The 19927-nt window shown below is 42.9% G+C and overlaps 1 protein-coding gene across 1 annotated transcript in view; it reads left to right on the top strand.

Annotated features, from left to right (window-relative positions):
* Positions 1-19451, top strand: part of LOC123367738 (natural killer cells antigen CD94-like) — a 38333-nt gene extending 18882 nt beyond the window's left edge. The window contains exons 3-9 of the mRNA XM_045012115.1: positions 5766-5871; positions 7107-7202; positions 10999-11097; positions 12427-12540; positions 15987-16135; positions 17562-17665; positions 19288-19451. Of these exons, the coding sequence (XP_044868050.1) occupies positions 5766-5871; positions 7107-7202; positions 10999-11097; positions 12427-12540; positions 15987-16135; positions 17562-17665; positions 19288-19429 (810 nt within the window). The 3' untranslated portion in view covers positions 19430-19451. The remainder of the gene's footprint in view (positions 1-5765; positions 5872-7106; positions 7203-10998; positions 11098-12426; positions 12541-15986; positions 16136-17561; positions 17666-19287) is intronic.
* The last annotated feature ends 476 nt before the right edge of the window (positions 19452-19927 follow it).

Genomic DNA, 19927 nt, shown 5'->3' with positions numbered 1-19927 from the left:
CAAATAGTCTTGGGTAAGAACATTATCACTAAATTAGAAAATGGTTGAATTTTGTAAAAAATACTGTAAAAAAGCATCAGAGGGGTAGCCGTGTTAGTCTGGATCTGTAAAAGCAGCAAAGAATCCTGTGGCACCTTATAGACTAACAGATGTTTTGCAGCATGAGCTTTCGTGGGTGAATACCCACTTCGTCGGATGCAAGTCCGACAAAGTGGGTATTCACCCACGAAAGCTCATGCTGCAAAACATCTGTTAGTCTATAAGGTGCCACAGGATTCTTTGCTGCTTGTAAAAAAGTGTAATGATAAATGAAAATAGACTGAGTTTAGTGTTAGGATCTTGGTTAGTTATCAGCTTCATAAATAGTCTTGAAACTGGAGTACATAGCCTGTTAATGCAAACTAATGTCATGTAATTCTCAGATGATGCTAAATGGAGGGTTGTTGCAAACACAAACAAGATCAGACAGATAACCCAAACACATCTGGAAAGTTTAGCAAAATAAGCAGAAAATTATATTTAAACTATAACATATGATGTAATAATCCAACACATGGCTATTCAGTGGTAGGGAATAATGGAAGCCAGTCCTGATGAAAGAAATGGAAAATAGATTAAACGTGTACTTGCAATGTGTTATGGTTCCAAAAAGGTAAATAATAATTTGTGCATAGTTAGATGCACTGTGTTACAGTCTCTATGGCTCTGATGAGAGTGTACCTAGAATACCATACTCAATTTTGTGCACTTCCATTTTCAGTCATTATTATTTGTATTTTATTATTTATTTGTTGAACACCTAGTGTGTAGCTGTCTGTACAGAATATAAGGGAGATGGACCAAGATTTTCAAAAAAATCTCAGAGGATAGGTCGATCAATGGCTATTGGCCAGGTTGGGCAGGAATGGTGTACCTTGCCTCTGTTTGCCAGAAGCTGGGAATGGGTGACAGGGGATGGATCACTTGATGATTGCCTGTTCTGTTCATTCCCTCTGAAGTACCTGGCATTAGCCACTATCGGAAGACAGGATATTGGGTTAGATAGACCTTTAGTCTGACCCAGTCTGGCCGTTCTTATAGTCATATGTTCTTAAAAATGGGCCTAAAGTTAGGTTCCTAAATTAATATCTAGGCATCTGAAAGTAGATTTATGTTCAAAAATATTGAGCACCCATCAGCATCTCTGAAGTCTATGGTTACTACTGGGTGCTCAGTACTTTAAAAATCAGGCTGCTTAAATAGGCACCCACACATAGACTTGGAAGCCTAATGTTTAGCACCCATTTTTTGAATGTTTTAGCCATGGTCCCTAATCCAAAGTGTGAGATAAACATGCTGCTTTTTTTAAAAAAGGCAGAAAGTGGTTGGAAGTTTTGGAGGAATTCAGAGAAAAGACATGAACTCTATTAAAGGGGCTGGAGGGATTGACTTATAAACAAGAAATGGAAGAAGTACGTGTGTATAATGAACTTTGTGCAAACCCTGACTATAAGGGGATGCACAATAACTGTTTAGAAATATTGAAAGTGTATCAGCGTTGACGAGGGAAACGGGCTGTTCGGGGTGGTGTGAGGCTGTAGAGCTAGACGTGAAGGGAGGGAAGTAAGACAAAAACGTTTCCCCAGGTGAGGGGTGGAAATCCCTCTGCAGGAAACGTTTAACCTTAGACTGGATAAAGCTCTAGACAGAATCCTACGATAAACATATGAAGGTATAAGCCCCAGTCTGTGTTCAGTGCAGGATTGTTGTATAGACCACGTGTGGGGATGGGAAGAGGGTCTCTGTTTCACCAGCTAGGGGAGGGAGGCAATCTCCAGGCCCAAGTCCCTTTTCATCCCCTTCTTTTATTGTTTACAACAATGAGAACAAACAAAAATGAGAAAAATAACACAACTGAAAACACTGCTCCTAACCCCCAGAGGCTTCCCTGCCTCAACCAGCCAATGGGAAAGAGGACTCCTTTCCCCTGTGACCCTTCTGAACTCTGATTCCTGTTCTTCCCTGGCCTGTGAGAGTCAGGGATCCCTTAACCGTTCCAGTCTGCTGCATTATCCTTGTTACAGACTCCCAAAGGATGAAATAGAAGACATTAATATGAGATTAAATATCAGAGGGGTAGCCGTGTTAGTCTGGATCTGTAAAAGCAGCAAAGAATCCTGTGGCACCTTATAGACTAACAGACGTTTTGCAGCATGAGCTTTCGTGGGTGAATACCCACTTCGTCGGATGCAAGTAGTGGAAATTTCCAGGGGCGGGTATATATATGCAGGCAAGAAGCAAGCTAGAGATAACGAGGTTAGTTCAATCAGGGAGGATGAGGCCCTGTTCTAGCAGTTGAGGTGTGAAAACAAAGGGAGGAGAAACTGGTTTTGTAGTTGGCAAGCCATTCACAGTCTTTGTTTAATCCTGAACTGATGGTGTCAAATTTGCAGATGAACTGAAGCTCAGCAGTTTCTCTCTGAAGTCTGGTCCTGAAGTTTTTTTGCTGCAGGATGGCCACCTTAAGATCTGCTATTGTGTGGCCAGGGAGGTTGAAATGTTCTTCTACAGGTTTTTGTATATTGCCATTCCTAATATCTAATTTGTGTCCATTTATCCTTTTCCGTAGAGACTGTCCAGTTTGGCCGATGTACATAGCAGAGGGGCATTGTTGGCATATGATGGCGTATATTACATTGGTGGACGTGCAGGTGAATGAACCGGTGATGGTGTGGCTGATCTGGTTAGGTCCTGTGATGGTGTCACTGGTGTAGATATGTGAGCAGAGTTGGCATCGAGGTTTGTTGCATGGATTGGTTCCTGAGCTAGAGTTACTATGGTGCGGTGTGCAGTTACTGGTGAGAATATGCTTCAGGTTGGCAGGTTGTCTGTGGGCGAGGACTGGCCTGCCACCCAAGGCCTGTGAAAGTGTGGGATCATAGTCCAGGATGGGTTGTAGATCCCCGATGATGTGTTGGTGGGGTTTTAGCTGGGGACTGTATGTGATGGCCAGTGGAGTGCTGTTGGTTTCTTTCTTGGGTTTGTCTTGCAGTAGGAGTCTTCTGGGTACACGTCTGGCTCTGTTGATCTGTTTCCTTATTTCTTTGTGCTGTACTGTAGTTTTGAGAATGCTTGGTGGAGATTTTGTAGGTGTTGGTCTCTGTCTGAGGGGTTAGAGCAGATGCAGTTGTACCTCAGTGCTTGGCTGTATACAATGGATCGTGTGGTGTGCCCGGGATGGAAGCTGGAGGCATGAAGGTAGGCATAGCGGTCGGTAGGTTTTCGGTATAGGGTGGTGGTAATGTGACCATCACTTATTTGCACCTCCCGCGTACATTGGTCCAGGCTGAGGTTGATGGTGGGGTGGAAGCTGTTGAAATCGTGGTGGAATTATGGGATTGACACCTTCACTTCTATCTCTGCAGCATGAGGCCACATTCTGACAAGCTGTCCGTCAGGGTGGGTTTCCTGCCCTACCTTCATGTTTTCAGCCCCTTTCCAGGTTTACTTATTGTGGGGAGGGATATCTCAGTGGTTTGAGTATTGGCCTGCTAAACCCAGGGTTGTGAGCTCAATCCTTGAGAGGATAATTTAGGGAATTGGGGTTAAAATAAACCAATAAAAAAACCTGGGGATTTGTCCTGCTTTGAGCAAGAGGTTGGACTAGATGATCTCCTCAGGTCCTTTCCAACCCTGATATTCTATGACCTCTTTTGGACTGTGTAAATCTGGAATAACTCCAGTGATTTCCGTGGAATTATGCTAGATGTACACAGGGCTGTCTCAGAGCATAACGTGGTCCCGTGATGCTGTACTAGAACACAATGTGCATAGTACTAAAGGATATCACACAAGGGGAGGAGCAGATGGAGGAGGTGCACCAATCAAGTGTCAATTCTTGGAGGCACTGAGGTCTAAAGTTCTGTTCCTAAATCCATATTTACATACCTAAAGGTGGGATTTTTAACAAAAGAGCCTAAATGATTTAGTTTCAGAGTAGCAGCCATGTTAGTCTGTATCTGCAAAAAGAACAGGAGTACTTATGGCACGTTAAAAACTACGAAATTTATTTGAGCATAAGCTTTCATGGGCTATAGCCTACTTCATCGGATGCATGCAGTGGAAAATACAGTAGGAAGATCTATAGCTATAGCTATATACACAGAGAACATGAAACAATGGGTGTTACCATACACACTCTAACGAGAGTGATCAATTTAGGTGAGCAATTACCAGCAGGAGAGAAAAAAAACTTTTTGTAGTGGTTATCAAAATGGTCCATTTGCAGCAGTTAACAAGAAGTTGTGAGGAACAGTGTGTGGGGGGTGTATGTGTGGAATAAACATGGGAAAATAGTTTTACTTTGTGTAATGACCCATCCACTCCCATCCACATCACATTGGTATATCTACCAATATCTACCAATGTGATATATGCCATCATATGCCAGCAATGTACCTGTAAAAGAATAAATGGACACAAATGGGCACAAATCAGACGTCAAGAATTATAACATTCAAAAACCAGTTGGAGAACACTTCAATCTCCCTGGTCACTCGATTACAGACTAAAAGTCGCAATATTACAACAAAAAAACTTCAAAAACAGACTCCATCGAGACTGCTGAATTGGAATTAATTTGCAAAATGGACACCATTAAATTAGGCTAGAATAAAGACTGGGAGTGGATGGGTCATTACACAAAGTAAAACTATTTCCCCGTGTTCATTTCCCCCCCACACACACACTCTTCCTCACACCTTCTTGTCAACTGCTGCAAATGGACCATTTTGATTACCACTACAAAAAGTTTTTTTTCTCTCATAGAATCATAGAATATCAGGGTTGGAAGGGACCTCAGGAGGTCATCTAGTCCAACCCCCTGCTCAAAGCAGGACCAATTCCCAACGAAATCATCCCAGCCAGTGCTTTGTCAAGCCTGCTGGTAATAGCTCACCTTAACTGATCACTCTCGTTAGAGTGTGTATGGTAACACCCATTGTTTCATGTTCTCTGTGTATATAGCTATATCTATATCTATATCTATATATCTTCCTACTGTATTTTCCACTGCATGCATCCGATGAAGTGGGCTGTAGCCCACGAAAGCTTATGCTCAAATAAATTTGTTAGTCTCTAAGGTGCCACAAATACTTCTGTTCTTTAAATGATTTAGGTGCACAATCCCTATTAAAGTCAATTGTATAAAACAGGTAAAGAATCATATCCAGAGCCTTTAGAAAGCTAAGGAGAGAGCAGAGAGGAGTACCCCTTGTAACACTGCACATTTATGACATATGCTGTAGGCATTTCCCCCAGCTCAACCATCCCTGTCAGCCAAGGGAGGGGGCAATAATCCAGTTCCCACATTACCCAGAAATTGTCTGACTGGGGGCTCTTTTGCTACTGGCAGATCTAACTGCTGCCACTAACTATTGAGTTCTCCAGCATTAGGAGCCAAATTGTGTCCAGCCTCTCTCCACTGCCAGAGCAAATGAAATCGTAGCTCTATCTAGACTCCTAAATCTGTCCTCGCAGGGTTTTATTTATTTGTGTTTTTCTTTTCTGAATCCCTCTATTTTGTCAGTGAGTATTAATATGTCCCACATTCAGAACTAGGTGCCACATTCCCAGTGCAGTAAAAAGGAGGCTTGGTTCTTCCAAACCCTCAGTTGTTCTGCTATTAGATCCTGACATTTGTTGTTGTGGTTCCATAGTACAAGTATCAGTTTCCATCAAATCCCATTTTTCATCTCAGTCTACTGAATCCAACCTTTGTATCCCAGAATGCAACAGAAATGAGTGAGCAGTCAGTGACCTATGTAGACCTGAAATTTCAAACTTCTTCCAAGCACCAGAAGAAAAAGACGCCTAAGAACACCAGGGAGAAAGGTGTGGTATATTTGTAAGCACCTGAGAACATATCTGCTATTACTGATATTTTATTGTCTGTGTTAAATCTCTTCCTTGAGCTGTACACATAGTACCTGACTTTATCTACTTATATTATTAGCTTTTTCTTCATTGCCGGGCACAATTATTTTAGTAATTTGTTAACATCTGTCAGGCACTGAAATGCTCCTGGAGCCCTGGAACACAGTTCTGTGATTGTGTTATCACAAACCACTCCATGTCAATGGATGTTGTTGATTTGCCCTGTGTTCAAGACACAGTCTCTTTAAGTCATACCTTGTGGTTGGAGTATTAAAGCAGGTGACGTGTGAATTCTCTCCTTTCCATATGTGAATAAAGTACCATTTTCTCTATGCTTTGCCTTCAATATCATGAAATCATGGCTGATCCTTAATTGTTCATATTTATTTACCATCCCAGAGCCTTAAGATCATTCCTGTCCAGCAGAGAATTTCCTGAGCTACAGAGGATTTCCACTGAGCATCCAGGAAGTTGAGCAGTTAGTTTTTGAGAAGATGACATTTAAAAATAATCTTTAAAAAAATTAAAACAATGGGCTCCATCTAGAAGAGCGTAATGCCAAGTGCCATGTTTCCTCTGAAATCAATAGTAAAACAGCCTTTGACTTCAATGGGAGAAGAAGCAAGCTTTAAATCAAGGAAATAGCACTAGAAATGTTTAATGAGTTTATAAATATGCTTAGTAGATCACAGTTCAATTTGTTTTGAAGTATGTAAAGTGAAATTTTACATTTCAAGATTGTCATTAGCAGAATGCATGAGTCAAGGGTAGTCAAATAGATACATTATCTTAACTGGATATTTCCATAACTTTTAAAGCTTAGCTTTGAAACTGTAATTTTCTTATTATAGTGTATGTGCAAAGGGTTATATAAGTCAGATGAATAACTTTAAATGTAACAACACTTTTGGGTAAATAGGACTCTAAATTGGACTCTAAATAGGAGTCAGATATTGGAAACAAGGTGATAAGATGCATATGCTGAATTCACAGATGTTAGTTGGTTGACCCCAGTACACTGACAGGCTACTGCAGACCATTGTGTTTTGGGACAAAACCTTTTAATACCAAAGTTCTGCTATGCCCTACATCCTGCAATGAAAGTTTTATAGTTCTATAGATTGTAATCAGAGCTGTCCACATTTATCAGCCCAATGAATGAAAATCACTATTTCTATGCTATAACCCACTAGAGATAAACGAGGAGGTGGTGACCTACACAGAACTGAAATGCCATAATGCTTCTGAGCAACAGAGGAGACAACAGACTACGAACCCCCAGGGCAAAGGTACTGCGTGCTATAAGCTGCTGCCTCCACTCATACTATTATTTAACTGCCCATAGTCTAACACCTTCCTTGAATTGTATGAGAACATGAAAAGCAAAACTGCACATAAAGGATCGGGATTTAAATACCCAAAATCAAGACATTCAATGGCTAAGATGCCACAAGTATTATCCACCTGGCCTCCTTGCACATTCTTTATATTACAATATAAAATTAAGCCTTAAAAATAAATTCAGAGCAGTGCTATGTATCCATGTAATACAGGGAATTGGGCCAGATTGTTCTCAGCCACTGTATGAATGTTTGCAGGGAGAGGAGCAAAGGGTACTAGGCATGCCATGCCTTCTACCCACAAATGCAGTGGCCAGATATTCTCTTCCCAGCTGCAGGGATTGTTCCCTCCTAGAACGCAGAGAGGCATTGGCCACCCCAAAGTGGACGGAGGGGAAAATACAACTATGGCCTCATCTAGCCTCCTGCCCCCGACCCAGAGCTAGACATAAGCAGACTAAACAATTGTTCAGTGCCCTGACCAGCTCCATGGGCCCCCCATTCACTTTTTATTTTAAAAACTTTCCTGATTTAGAATTAAGGGGCACAAAATATTTCTGCTTAGGGCCCACAATGGACTAGCGCCATCACTGCCTCCCCCACTGGGTAACACCATCCTATAAGAAACTCCACCATCCTATAAGATGGTGCAATGAGTGCTCTCCTCTTGCCTACTTGCGAGCTCAGGGAGGGACTGTTCCTCAGGAGACACAATCCCCACCCAGACCTCCTGCTGGGGAGGCGCCACACTAGCGCAACACAGAGCAGTTCCTAAAAGGCACCGCTGAGCCCTTAATGCTTTTTTTAAAGGTGCCCTTGAAGGTGGAACTCCCAAGAGGGAAGGGGGGGGCCCTTTTTATTCTTCCTAGAACTCCTTGTTCTGAGCCTCCTTATCCTTACCCCACCTTTATAAGTGTACACAATACTAGCAGTGAATGAATATAATGCTTCCCCTCTTACATAAATTGCTACACAGAAGCAGTTTGGGCCACTGCACAGGGCTTCTAACTGCCAGCCAGGAGAGGAGGGTTTTATTGACTCCCTTGGTAAGCCTGAGCAAAGCATTTCACCTCTCTCTGTTTCAATTTTCCCATCTGTAAAATGGGGATAATAGTTTCCTACCTTCTTAAGTGCTACAATTGAAAAGCTCCATGTAAGTGCTAAGGTGGAAGGAATATCCCTTAATGGTTTTCTCCTAGGACCCCAGAGCACAGTTCTGTTGCCGCCAAGTTCCACGTAAAACAGTCTGCTTCCTTACTAAGGCTTTGGCCTGGTCTACCCTACGCATTTAAACCGATTTTAAGAGCATTAAACCGATTTAACCCCGCACCCGTCCACACTACGAGGCCCTTTATATCGATATAAAGGGCTCTTTAAACCGGTTTCTGTACTCCTCCCCAACGAGAGGAGTAGCGCTAATATCGGTATTACCATATCGGATTAGGGTTAGTTTGGCTGCAAATCAACGGTATTGGCCTCCGGGTGGTATCCCACAGTGCACCACTGTGACTGCTCTGGACAGCAATCTGAACTCGGATGCAGTGGCCAGGTAGACAGGAAAAGCCCCGCGAACTTTTGAATATCGTTTCCTGTTTGCCCAGCGTGGAGCTCCGATCAGCACGGGTGGCCGTGCAGTCCCAAATCCAAATCCAAAAAGAGCTCCAGCATGGACCGTACGGATGTGATCACTGTATGGGCAGACAAATCTGTATTATCACAGCTCCATTACAGAAGACGAAATTCCAAAGCATTTTAAAAAAATCTCCAGACAGAGGCCACAGCAGGGACTCAGCATACTACTGCGTGACAAGTGTAACGGAAAGCCAAAGAATCAAATGGATGCTCATGGAGGGAGGGAGGGGGGACTGAGGACTCAAGCTATCCCACAGTTCCTGCAGTCTCCAAAAAGCATTTGCATTCTTGGCTGAGCTCCCAATGCCTGTAGGGTCAAACACATTGTCCGGGGTGGTTCAGGGCATAGCTTGTCAATTTCCCCCACCCACCCACCCCCAGAAGGAAAAGGGAAAAAAATCATCTCTTGACTTTTTTAAATGTCACCCTATGTCTACTGAATGCTGCTGGTAGATGCGATGCTGCGGCAGTGAACTACAGCATCCTCTCCCCACCTCCCTGGTGGCAGATGGTACAATATGACTGGTATCCATCATCATCATCAGCCCGTGAGTGCTCCTGGCTGGCCACAGGTGAGATCAGCCGGGGGCACCTGGTGGCTGACGGTACAGTGCAGTAGGACTGGTATCCGTCCTCGTCATCAGCCCGTGAGTGCTCCTGGCTGGCCTCAGGTGAGGTTGGCCGGGGGCGCCTGGGTAAAAATAGGAATGACTCCCGGTCATTCCCAGTAGATGGTACAGAATGGCTGGTAACCGTCTTCATCATAGCAACTGGGGGCTGAGCTCCATCAGCCCCCGCCCTTCATGTGTAAAGAAAAGATTCTGTACTACCTAATGTCCTGCCTGTACACCGCTTAATGTCCTGCCTGGACTATCACAGCAGCTGGAGGCTGCCTTCCCCTCATTTTATCTCACTAACAAGTCACTGTTTCTTATTCCTGCATTCTTTATTACTTCATCACACAAATATGGGGACACTGCACTGGTAGCCCAGGAAGGCTGGGGGAGGAGGGAAGCAACAGGTGGAGTTGTTGCAGGGGCACCCGCTGTGAATGGCATGCAGCTCATCATTTCTGCGGGATCTGACACGGAGCGGCTGTGCTCTCTGGTTCTCTGATACACTGGTTCTCTAGTACACTTACCCCATATTCTAGGCAGGACTGATTCTATTTTTAGATACCATAAAGGAGGGATTGATTCGGGGAGTCATTCCCATTTTTGTCTTTGCGCCCCGGGCCGACCTCAGCAAGGGGCACCCATGACAGCAGCAGACAGTACAGAATGACTGATAACCGTCATCTCATTGCCAATTTACAATGGCAGCAGACGGTACAGAACGACTGATAACTGTCTCTGCTATCATGCAAAAGCAAATGAATGCTGCTGTGTAGCGCTGCTGTATCGCCTCTGTCAGCGGCATCTAGTACACATACGGTGACAGTGACAAAAGGCAAAACAGGCTCCATGGTTGCCATGCTATGGCGTCTGCCTGAGCAATCCAGGGAAAAAGGGCATGAAATGATTGTCTGATGTTGCTTTCCCAGAGGAAGGAATGACTGATGACATTTACCCAGAACCACCCGCGACAATGATTTTTGCCCCATCAGGCACTGGGATCTCAACCCAGAATTCCAAGGGGCGGGGGAGGCTGTGGGAACTATGGGATAGCTATGGAATAGCTATCCACAGTTCAACGCTCCGGAAATCGATGCTCGCCTCGGACCATGGACGCACACCGCCGAATTAATCTGCTTAGTGTGGCCGCATGCACTCGACTTTATACAATCTGTTTTACTAAACCGGTTTATGTAAAATCGGAATAATCCCGTAGTGTAGACATACCCTTTGTTAAGGCTAGATCCTGCTCTCCGGGTATCTTGACCTGTATAACTTTGAACAGGGCAAGAGTTTTCATTCCATAGTTCAAGAGCCCTGACAACTTGTTCTGACACGGCTGAATATGTGTGATGGTAGAGGGGGAAGAATGAATACTTGTGTGCGGTTGTGCTGCATTTCACTAACACAGAGAATATGAATGGCTTATGCCTCGTTTGGGGTTTAAAAGTCTTTTCCTCTGCAATTCTGTACTTCTCCCCTCTCTTTCTCTCTCTCAGATTCTTCTGCTCCAGCTCCTGCATGGAGGCTCATAGCAGGGATTTTGGGGACTTTCTGTTTGGCTTTGCTCATAGCAGTGGGGGTCTTGGCTGCGAATGGTAAGCATGAGCAAAGTAGATACTGATAGACAAACTCTGTGCTGGCATATTCCTTGTGTAACTGCTGAAGAGTAAATCTCATGAGGTGTAAGTCAGTAAAGAGCTGCAATGCTTAGCTCCTCTGAAAATCAGGACACTTATTTAGATGCTTTATTATGGATTTAGGGGGCTTGACATGGACACCGGCTGGAATCTGTCACATTCATAGAATCATAGAATCATAGATTCTCTCCCCCACACACATACACACCATAACAACTCCAACTTGCCACATCTCCTAAGAGCTAGAAGGGGCAGAGGGTCCTCCAGAACAAATATGAAGCACAGACTTTCTGGTGGACCACTGCAGAATCATGAATTTGGAGTCTAAACGCCTGGCTTCAGCCTCATGGGCCAAAACACACCCCTGATGTGAGCATTCCTCTGGGCTGATATGCTCATTGAATTTCCTGTCCATAGTGTAAGTGTCCTTGTCTTCCTTGCAAAAATTCCAGGGCTTTTCACTTACCACTTTCTTCCTAAGTATATGATTTTCCTGTGTTGTAGTCTAATTTCGAAAATAGGATTTTTCTGCATTGAGGTCACTGCAAACAGGGCCGGCTCCAGACCCCAGCACGCCAAGCATGCGCATGGGGTGGCGTCCCACGGGAGGGCGGCAGGCGGCTCCGGTGGACCTCCCGCAGGCATGCCTGCAGAAGGTCCGCTGGTCCCGTGGCTCCGGGGAACCTCCCGCAGACGTGCCTGCGGAGGGTCCGCTGGTCCCGCGGCTCCGGTGGAGCATCCTCAGGCATGCATGCGGGAGGTCCACCGGAGCCGCGGGACCAGGGGACCCTCCGCAGGCACGTCTGCAGGAGGTCCCCCGGAGCCGCGGGACCGGCAACCGCCAGAGCGCCTCCCCCGCGGCGTGCCTCCCTGCTTGGGGCGGCGGAAATCCTAGAGCCGCCCCTGACTGCAAACATCACCTGTGTTCAACCAAGATGCTGGAAATCAGGATGTTTTCAATTGCTATATTCTGTGACTTTTTACAGAGTTAAGATTTTCAGCCACACAGTGTTTTTTTCTTTTTGGTTGGTTGGTTGGTTTTTTTGGGGGGGAATTAAGTTCAAAATGTTAAATTTATGATGACTTTTAACAAGAAAAAATATCTGACATATTACATATAACATAACTTGTTGTTCTAATAATACAACAGAGATTATGCCCAATGGCATAACTGCAGGTAGAAGTTGGTCCATTGTGTCCCTATAAGTCATAATATATTGATTTGTAGAACAGTTGCAATTTACTTTTAAGTGATACATCATATTGTTATATTATTTTGGCTTTAAGTTTTTCAGATCTCCCATGTATCATGTAGACAGCAGGATAACCTCAGCCAGCACCAGGAAATTACCCAAGCTAAGAATGGAAACCTGCCAAAGGTTTTGAACAGGAAAGATAAAGGTCAGTTGGCTTCAGGAGGTCATTTTTTTTCTATGTGCTGTAACTTTAGACTGAAATAATTTCATATTGAATTCCCAACACTGTTGCTACACTGATGGATATCAGAGTATGACATTTAGGTTAATTAGATTCTAATTATTTTTATCTTTATTTACCAAAATTTTACATTCACTGGAAAACTCAGAAGTGAGTCTTAAGGGAACATAAGGGAGGTTAAGCTGGTTTAAGTCACATGTTGAAAGATCACCAGAGAGGACGGTAGGAAGAAAAAACAATTAACAGGAGGAAATAATACAATCACAGAAATGTTGATTGGGAAGGACCTCAAAAGGTCATTTAGTCAAGTCACCTGCACTGAGGCAGGTCCAAATATACCTAGATCATCCCTGACCGGTGTTTGTCTAAACTGTTCTTAAAAACCTCCAAAGATGAGGATTCCACAACCTCCCTTGTAAGGCTATTGCAGTGCTTAAAAATCCTTATACTTGGAAAGTTTCATTCTAACCCTAACCAAATTCTCCCTTGTTGTAGATTAACTTGATTACTTCTTGTCACCTCTCAGGCTTCTCTTCTCTATAAGCATGCACAGTGTTGTCAACTTTCCTCACATATCAGAATATCATTTTTGATGCTCTCCTCTGGACTCCCTCCAATATGTCCACATCTTTCCTAAATGTGGCACCAAGAAATGGACACAAGACTCAAGATCAGGCCTCACCAGTGCTGAATACAGAGGGACAGTTACCTCTGATGTCTTACATATGACACATGTTAATACATCAAAAATTATATTAAAATTATTTTGTAACTCCATCACACTGGGCACTCATATTCAATTTGTGATCCACTATAAACTCCAGGTCCTTCTCAGCATTATCACTGCCTAGCCAGCTATTCTCCATTCTGTAGTTGTGAGTTTAATTTTTCTTTCCTCAGTGTAGTACTTTGCACTTTTCTTTAGTGATTTTCATATTGTTGATTTCCTGCTAGCTTGGTGTTATCCACACATTTTATAAGCATGCTTTTTACTCCATTATCTACATCACAAATGAAAACATTGAATATACTGGCCCCAGGACCCTGATAACTGCTCTTTAAGTAAGGTCTTTCAACCAGTTTTGTACCCACCTTATATTAATTTCATTTATACCATATTACCTTAGCTTGTTTATGATAATGTCATGTAGGACTGTGTCAGAAGACTTACTTAAATCAAGATATATAATGTCTACAGCTTCCCTTCTCTCCACTAGATCTGTAGCCATGTCAAAGAAGGAAATTAAGTTGGTTTGGCATGATTTTTTCTTGATCAATCTATGTTGTCTATTAAGTATCAGTCTATTGGTGGGAAGAGATAGCTCAGTGGTTTGAGCATTGGCTTACTAAATTTAGGGTTGTGAGCTTAGTTCTTGAGGGGGCCCTTTAGGGAGGTGGGACCAAAAAAAATAGTTGGGGATTAGTCCTGCTTTGAGCAGGGGCTAAGCTAGATGATCTTCTGGGGTCCCTTCCAACTCCAATATTCTATGATTAACCTCTATATGCTTATAAATTGATTATTCCATAATTTGTTTCACTATCTTTCCAGGTATCAAAGTTAGGCAGACTCTTCTATAATTCCCCAGGTCCTCTTTTTAAGATCAGCACCATGTTTGCCCTTCTCCAGCCCTCTGGACTTCCCCAGGAGTTCTCAAAGATATTTCCTAATGGTTCTGAGATTGCTTTAGTTAGTTCCTTAAGTACTCTAGGGTGAATTTCCTCAGACCCTGCTCACTTGAACACGTCGCTTATCTAACTATTATTTATCTGGTTCTTTCCCTGTTTTGGCTTGTGTTTCTTCCCCCTTGCTGTTAGTATTAATTGTATTTAAATATTTGGTACAATTACCTATTTATGAAAGGCATTAAACACTTTACCCTTCTTGATATAATTCATCATTATCTGTCCTTTGTCCTAAGTCAAGGACCTGCACTTTCCTTCACCTTTCTCTAGCACCTAATGCATTTACAGAAACACTTTTTATTACCTTTTATGTCCTTTGCTAGGTGTAATTCATTTGGTGCCTTGCCGTTTCTGATTTTTTCCCTACATGCTTGTGCCATTCTTTTGTACTCATCCTTCACAGATTGTCTACGTTCTACTTTTTGTTGGATTCCTCCTTGATATTCAATTTGTTAAAGAGCTCTTGATGGGGCCATACTGGCCTCTTACTATTCTTCCTATCTTTCCTATCAAACCCCACATTGAGCACAGGCAGAAGGGGGAGGGGAGCCTCTCCTGCCAAGTGGTCTGACCACACCCTCATGCAGCTGCCACAACTGCCAGTCATCGAGTTAGGGACCCACAGCTGCAACCAATGGAGGAAACAGGGCCTGCTATAAAAAGAGAGAGTTCAAATAAGAAAGGGAGGGAGTAAGCAAAGGGGTAAAATCCCTGCAGCTGGCTACCTCCAGAAACGCAGCCCGAAGGGGCTGAAGCAGATCACTGAGCCTAATTAGAGCCAGAGGCCAAGAATTGTTGTAACCAGAGGCTAATCAAAGAAAACCAGTCAGGGGGCAACAGAGACCTCCTGAAAGACAATAGAAAGAACCGGTGACACCTTCACATCATAATAATTTGCTCTTGTGCCTTTAATATTGTCTCTTTGACAGACTGCCAGTTTTCCTAAACTCCCTATTCCCTTAGATTTTCTTCCCATGGTGTCTTACCTACCAGTTCTCTTTTAAGAAGCTGTAAGATAAACTAGTCAACCTCCCACTTTAAGGTTTTCCATCGCTGGTGCTTCTCAGCATGTAGGTTTCACCAGCTTAGATTCCCTGACTCTTGCAAATGAGTAAGTGAATGATAAACGGAGTCTAACTCTGCATGAAGAAGCCTCACTTACAGATCCTCACAGAATTTTACCCATTGTGCAAGTATCCTGCTCAATAATTACTGTCAAAGAAACAGCCAATTACTTACAATAGAACTCGCACTTGATGTATAGAAGCCAAAAAATGCACAAAACTCCCCTAGGGGAAAAACAAACAAACATGATTTGTGTATAAAAGGAAAGTGATGTTGGCATAGCAATAATTACTTTATTTGCTATAGAACAAGAGTCCTCATGCCAGCATGAAAATACGAGCAACCATGTCAATGCTTGTGAATCTCAAGATGGTTTGTGATGCACTTGACTCAAAATCAAACTACAAGAGAAAATCTATTATTACAAATTGAACTTAATACTTCTAATAAAGGAATATCTAGAGGCCCCAATCAGGTATGGGCATTTGTTGTATTAGATGTAGTAAAAACACACTATAAGAGATGGCCCCAATGTGAGAGAGATGACAAATTTAATATAAATAAAGCACATTAAGTGGATGAAACAGTCAAGAGGAGGAAATAGGGGAGGGAGGACAAGTGTAACAGCAACAGAAGAAACATAAACTGTATTTCTTTTTAAGGGTGGAAGTTTCTTTGCCCAGAAAATTGGTTTCCCCATGGAGATAAATGTTACCGCTTTTCTACTGAATCCAAACCTTGGCTGGAGAGTCAAAAGGCCTGCTCTTCTCATGGCTCCAGACTCCTCCTTATAGAAAACAAAGAAGAACTGGTAGAGTATCTTTGTCTTTGGAAAGCTGCATATTCAAAACAGCCAATAGAAGATTTGTCATTGAAAAGAAGATTGTGGAAAATGAGATTTGGCTTCATTTGGTACCTTGCTTTTTCTTGAAGGCTAATTACCGTACACCTCCTCTTCTCTCCCCAGCATTGGAGCCATAACTGAACCATAAATTAAATTAAAAGGCACCTGATGCAAGGCAAAACCCCAGAGTCACCAGTACTTTTCATATTCTACATCTATTACTGTAGTACAAGAAAAACTTGTACATCACTCCGGGCATTTTTCTCTGTCTCCCAAGTGATCTAGGGGAGGTATTGTCCTCTAGACCAGTGCTTCTCAAAGTGGTGGTCCATGGACCGGTGCCAGTCCACAGCGAGTTTCCTCATAAGAGCGTCAAATAGGATAATAATATGGCACTGGTTCCTGACACATTGGAAAAAAAATTGCCGGTCCCCCACATCAGATAGCTTGAGAAGCACTGCTCTAGACAAGAGAGTGAATAGAGATTAACCAACAAAGAATGCTGTCACAGTTTCTACAGCAAACACTTGTGAAGGAAATGAAGAATGTGATCAGGTTGGTTAATGGAGTTGATCAACCATGAGTAGGGCCCTACCAAATTCACGGTCCATTTCAGTCAATTTCATGGTCATAGAATTTTAAAAACCATAAATTACTGCTATTTGAGTCTGAAATTACATGGTGGTGTAATTGTAGGGGCCCTGACACAAAAAGGAGTTGTGTGTGTGTGTGTAGGGGGGTTACAAGGTTATTGTAGAGGGAGATTGTGGTACTGCTACCCTTACTTCTGCACCGCTGCCTGCAGAGCTGGGCCCTCAGTCAGCAGCCACCATTCTCCTGCCACCCAACTCTGAAGGCAGCAGCGCAGAAGTAAGGGAGGCATGGTATGGTATTGCCACCATTACTTCTGCACTGCTGCTGGTGGGGTGCTGCCTTCAGAGCTGTGTGCCTGGCCAACAACTGCCATGCTCTGACCACTCAGCTCTGAAAGAAGAGCAGGAGTAAGAGCAGCAATACAGTGACCCACCTAACATAAACTTGTAACCCCCTCCCCCTCCCCGCAGCTCCCCTTTGGGTCAGGACCCCTAGTATGAGAAACATTGCTATACCCTGTGATATCTGTATAGTATAGGGTGAAAGCAAACACACACACACAAAAACAGATTTCAAGAGCGGGAGACCAGATTTCACAGTCCATGACACATTTTTCATGGCTATGAATTTGGTAGGGTCCTAACCATGAGGCTACCTCAGGACATAGGGACCTGTTAACCACACAACTGTACCTGATATCCATACAGTTGTGAAACGAGCAAATACCTGATGTATGTACATCCATGAAATGAGCAGGGAAAGGAATGTACTTGCATGAATTGGCTTTGTCCTTCTACAGGATTTCATAAATCCCCTGGCAACTTCTCACTGGATAGGATTGTCACGTGAGACGACTGACAGGTTGTGGATGTGGGTGAATGGTACAGCTTTCTCCACTGACTGGTAAGTTCCAGACACAACTAGAAACTTCTCATTTCAATTAAGTGAATTGACAGTGCTATGACAGAAAGAAACCCAAGCTTCAGTAAAAAGGAGTGCAATATGTCATCACTGCAATGTATTTATACATTCTATCGGGGCCCAAGTCAGCAAAGAATGGTGCAAGTCAAGGTTGAGATGTATTGATCCAAAGCTCCAGGTGATGAAACATCAAAAGTGGAGGGGAAGCCGGTGCTGCAGGTCAAGAATGAAGTGCATGGGCAATGAACTGAGGGCAGTAGGAATTCAAGGGAAAAAAAGAATAGAGAGGAGGTTGTGTCATGGCTGAAGTGCACTGGCAGTTAAGTGAAAAATTTGCACAGCATGTGATACACTACCCCAACTTTACATACAACATGATGGGGGCTAATTTAGCTACAACGAGTCAGGAAAAAGATCTTGGAGTCATCGTGGATAGTTCTCTGAAGATGTCCACGCAGTGTGCAGAGGTGGTCAAAAAAGCAAACAGGATGTTAGGAATCATTAAAAAGGGGATAGAGAATAAGACTGAGAATATATTATTGTCCTTATATAAATCCATGGTACGCCCATATCTCAAATACTGTGTACAGATGTGGTCTCCTCACCTCAAAAAAGATATTCTAGCACTAGAAAAGGTTCAGAAAAGGGCAACTAAAATGATTAGGGGTTTAGAGAGGGTCCCATCCGAGGAAAGATTAAAGAGGCTAGGACTCTTCAGCTTGGAAAAGAGAAGACTAAGGTGGGATATGATAGAGGTATATAAAATCATGAATGATGTTGAGAAAGTGGATAAGGAAAAGTTATTTACTTATTCCCATAATACAAGAACTAGGGGTCACCAAATGAAATTAATAGGCAGCAGGTTTAAAACAAATAAAAGGAAGTTCTTCTTCACGCAGCGCACAGTCAACTTGTGGAACTCCTTACCTGAGGAGGTTGTGAAGGCTAGGACTATAACAATGTTTAAAAGGGGACTGGATAAATTCATGGTGGCTAAGTCTATAAATGGCTTTTAGCTAGGATGGGTAAGAATGGTGTCCCTAGCCTCTGTTCATCAGAGGATGGAGATGGATGGCAGGAGAAAGATCACTTGATCATTGCCTGTTAGGTTCACTCCCTCTGGGGCACCTGGCATTGGCCACTGTCGGTAGACAGATACTGGGCTAGATGGACCTTTGGTCTGACCCAGTACGGCCGTTCTTATGTTCTTATGTTCTTATGTACAGAAGCTCCCTGACTTATGCAAGGCGTTCTGGAACGGAACACTTTGTGTAAGTCAGGAACATATCTCCGACAATTATGGAAAAAAAACAAAACTTACGGAACTTTTTTCATAAGTCCAGATTTCTGTAAGTTGGGTTTGCATAACCCGGGGAGCGTCTGCACTCCTGACTCTAGCCAATGAAATTATTCCCTCACATTCATAAATACCAAATTTACTGACAATTTTTTTTAATAATGGCCCCTCTGCTTCTCCACAATTGTTTTCTTATTGTTTGTTTTTGCCATATGTTTAAATTGTAGACCTTTTAACCTTTGAAAAAATAAGGTAGTAATAGAGATATAACTAGAATGACTTGAAGTAACATTTTATTCTGTCATAGGTTTGCAGTAAATAAAGGATACATTGATGGGAACTGTGCACTTGTCACAGGTGGAGAGCTCTCCTCTGGTCCATGCAAAGATGAAAAGCGCTATATTTGTGAGCAGCTGGTTCTTTGGCCAAAGCCTGACATATCGGCATGAGATGGATCATGGAAATCATAAAATATGGGACATCCCAAACACAATGACAAATATCACCCAATAAATACTACCACTCTCATCTTTCCCTCTTCAGAGGCTGTTTTCATACTGTAAAATTGTAGTACACTTTGCTGTGACCACATATTGTTCGTGAGTCTGTGTCAAAAGGAGCTGGGAATGGCCAAACAGAGTAAAAAGCAGATAGTTAAATCTGATAAACCATATGTCTTTTGGATAATTGGAGCCAATCAGAGCCCTCCCACCAGCTGAACCTGGTCTCTTTTTCATTTCCCAGCTCGTAGATAGTTTATTTTAAAATAATACTTAATCCACTATCTGGTTAAAATACTTTTCTTTCAATACATTGGTAAAAAAAATCAGATTTAGATGCCACTTTTTATATTTCTTTACTTTGTTGCATTTCATTTAGTCACAGAAGAATTGCTGTAATGAAGCAATACAAATACAAGGACAACATTGATCAAACTGCAAATACCT

Source organism: Mauremys mutica, chromosome 1, assembly GCF_020497125.1.
Source record: "Mauremys mutica isolate MM-2020 ecotype Southern chromosome 1, ASM2049712v1, whole genome shotgun sequence".
Taxonomy (NCBI): Eukaryota; Metazoa; Chordata; order Testudines; family Geoemydidae; genus Mauremys; species Mauremys mutica.
The sequence above is the reverse complement of the archived record's forward strand: the minus strand, read 5'-3'. Positions and strand labels throughout refer to the sequence as shown.